The 2,013-nt window shown below is 44.0% G+C and overlaps 1 protein-coding gene across 1 annotated transcript; it reads right to left on the reverse strand.

The window, feature by feature from the left end:
* Positions 1–678: 678 nt before the first annotated feature.
* On the reverse strand, positions 679–1,720 carry LOC106734137 (translationally-controlled tumor protein-like). The gene is made up of 3 exons (XM_014585125.2): positions 1,574–1,720; positions 1,177–1,304; positions 679–909 (listed from the first exon to the last, which is right to left on the reverse strand). The coding sequence occupies exons 1-3, from the start codon at positions 1,680–1,682 to the stop codon at positions 679–681; spliced, it is 468 nt and encodes a 155-aa protein (XP_014440611.1). The 5' UTR covers positions 1,683–1,720.
* Between the last annotated feature and the right edge of the window lie 293 nt (positions 1,721–2,013).

A 2,013-nucleotide genomic window follows, 5' to 3' on the forward strand; every position in this document is an offset into this window, starting at 1 on the left:
CGACCATGGTTTGAGTCCCAGACCCAGTTGCTTAGACTCACAACGGATGTGTGTGCATGCATGCTCAATTTCCTGAGTGGAAAATGGAGAAGGGATTCCATTGTTGCCATTTCACCTGGGGGGTGATTGCTTGCTTTCTGTCTCTCTGGCTCTCTCCTTTTTTCTGGTGAGCTCATGTGCCCTATAGGAGAAACCTCTCCAAAAAAAAAAAAAAAAAAAAAGAATTATTTTATTTATTTATTTTTGAGTTTAAATGCATTTTGTTTTTAGACAACCTACATGACATGTTTTTTTTCCCTTAAAAACAGTATCTCCACTCCAAATAAATCACAGTCAAATAAACGAAGAGCTCAAGATGACATCAGTCCCATTTGTCTTTAGTCCTGGTGTTTTGTGGATAACAAGCAGCAGTTATGACGACAGGTGATAGATCCAAAGTAGTTACCAAATTTGTTCACATTTTTCCATTTTTTTAAAAAATTAATTTATTTATTCATTTATTTTTTAGACAGACACACACACACACACACACAGAGAGAGAGAGAGAGAGAGAGAGAGAGAGAGAGAGAGAGAGAGAAGCAAGCCACCAGGTCCAGGACTTTAACCGTGGTCAGCCATGTGGGAGTGTCCAGCACCTTAACCACCATGCCACCTGCTGGTCTAAACATTTTTCCATTTCTAAACCATCCTTAAAATCATATATGGGGTCACACCATCCTCACGGTCGTCCAGTAGAGCAACCATGCTGTCTGGATTTATGTTCTCATGCATTAAGAACTGGTAGTTTTGGAAGTTAGTGAGAATATGCTTGGTTTGTTCTGCAGCCCCTGTCATAAACGGTTTTATTCTTTCTGGTCTCTGTTCTTCAAGTTTGCCTTTGATTGATTTCATATAATCTTTGATGTACTTCTTTTTTTATTTTTCCTTTCTTTTTTTGGAGAGGTTTTTGCTATAGGGCACGTGCGCTTGCCAGACAGACAGAGAGAGACATGAGACAGAAAGCAAGAAATCACCCCCTGGGGGGGATGGCCACGCCACAATCCCTTCTCCTCCATTCTCCTCTCGGGATTTTGGGCACGCATGCGCACGCATCTGGCGTGAGTTTAAGCTACTGGGTCTGGGACTCAAACCGTGGTTGACTACATGGGAGTACACCGACATAGCCATTGCACCAACCGCTGGTCCCTGATGCACTTCTTTTGTGAAGCCGGGTTCCTGCAAGTGATGGTTCATGACAATGTCAACACCGGTGACTGTTGTGCTTTTAGTACCTTTGCCCTCAGGGCCTTCAATGGAGGCATTTTCTTTTCTTTGGTTTTTTTTTTTTTTTTGGAGAGGTTTTTGCTATAGGACACATGCGCTCACCAGACAGAGACAGAGACACAGCAGAAAATCACCCTCCAGGGAGGATGGCCACTCCGCAATCCCTTCTCCTCCATTCTCCTCTCCGGATTTTGGGCACGCATGCACACGCATCTGGCGTGAGTTTAAGCCACCGGGTCTGTCGACTACGTGGGAGTCCAGCGACATAGCCATTATGCTAACTGCTGGTCCCCAATGGAGGCATTTTCACCAATGAACAAGTCATCAATGTTACCCTCTGTCCTACTGACCATCTTCCCCTCCACCTCCAGGCACAGCCCGTCCGCGATCTCCCGGATCTTGTAAATGTCGGAGAACATCTCACTGTGGCTGATGAAGTCCCATTAGATAATTATGATGGCTGCTGGAGGGAGACCAAGAATTATTTATTTTATTATTATTATTTTTAATTTCATCAGAGAGAGTGAGAAAAAGAGAGGGAGAGTGAGAAAGCAAGCCGCTGGGTCCAGGACTTGAACCACAGTCAGCCATGTGGGAGTCCAGCGTGCCAGTCACCATGCCACCTGCTGGCCCCTAGGAAATTGTTTTAAAATCTTTTGGTAGGTGTGTGTGTCCATACATGTGACATGTTATTTTACATACTATATGTTGTATGTCTGTGATAAAAGGCCTTATGGAATTCCATTCAAT

Source organism: Tupaia chinensis, unplaced genomic scaffold, assembly GCF_000334495.1.
Source record: "Tupaia chinensis unplaced genomic scaffold, TupChi_1.0 Scaffold149011_1, whole genome shotgun sequence".
NCBI lineage: Eukaryota > Metazoa > Chordata > Mammalia > Scandentia > Tupaiidae > Tupaia > Tupaia belangeri.

What these genes read in the sequence shown, in the direction of transcription:
- LOC106734137 (XM_014585125.2), bottom strand. Translation starts at nt 1,682, where the DNA reads ATGTTCTCCGACATTTACAAGATCCGGGAGATCGCGGACGGGCTGTGC. An exon ending in CATTGATGACTTGTTCATTG is followed by an intron (nt 1,305 to 1,573) that starts GTGAAAATGCCT and finishes ACCAAAGAAAAG; the next exon opens with AAAATGCCTCCATTGAAGGC. An exon ending in AAGTGCATCAGGGACCAGCG is followed by an intron (nt 910 to 1,176) that starts GTTGGTGCAATG and finishes AAATAAAAAAAG; the next exon opens with AAGTACATCAAAGATTATAT.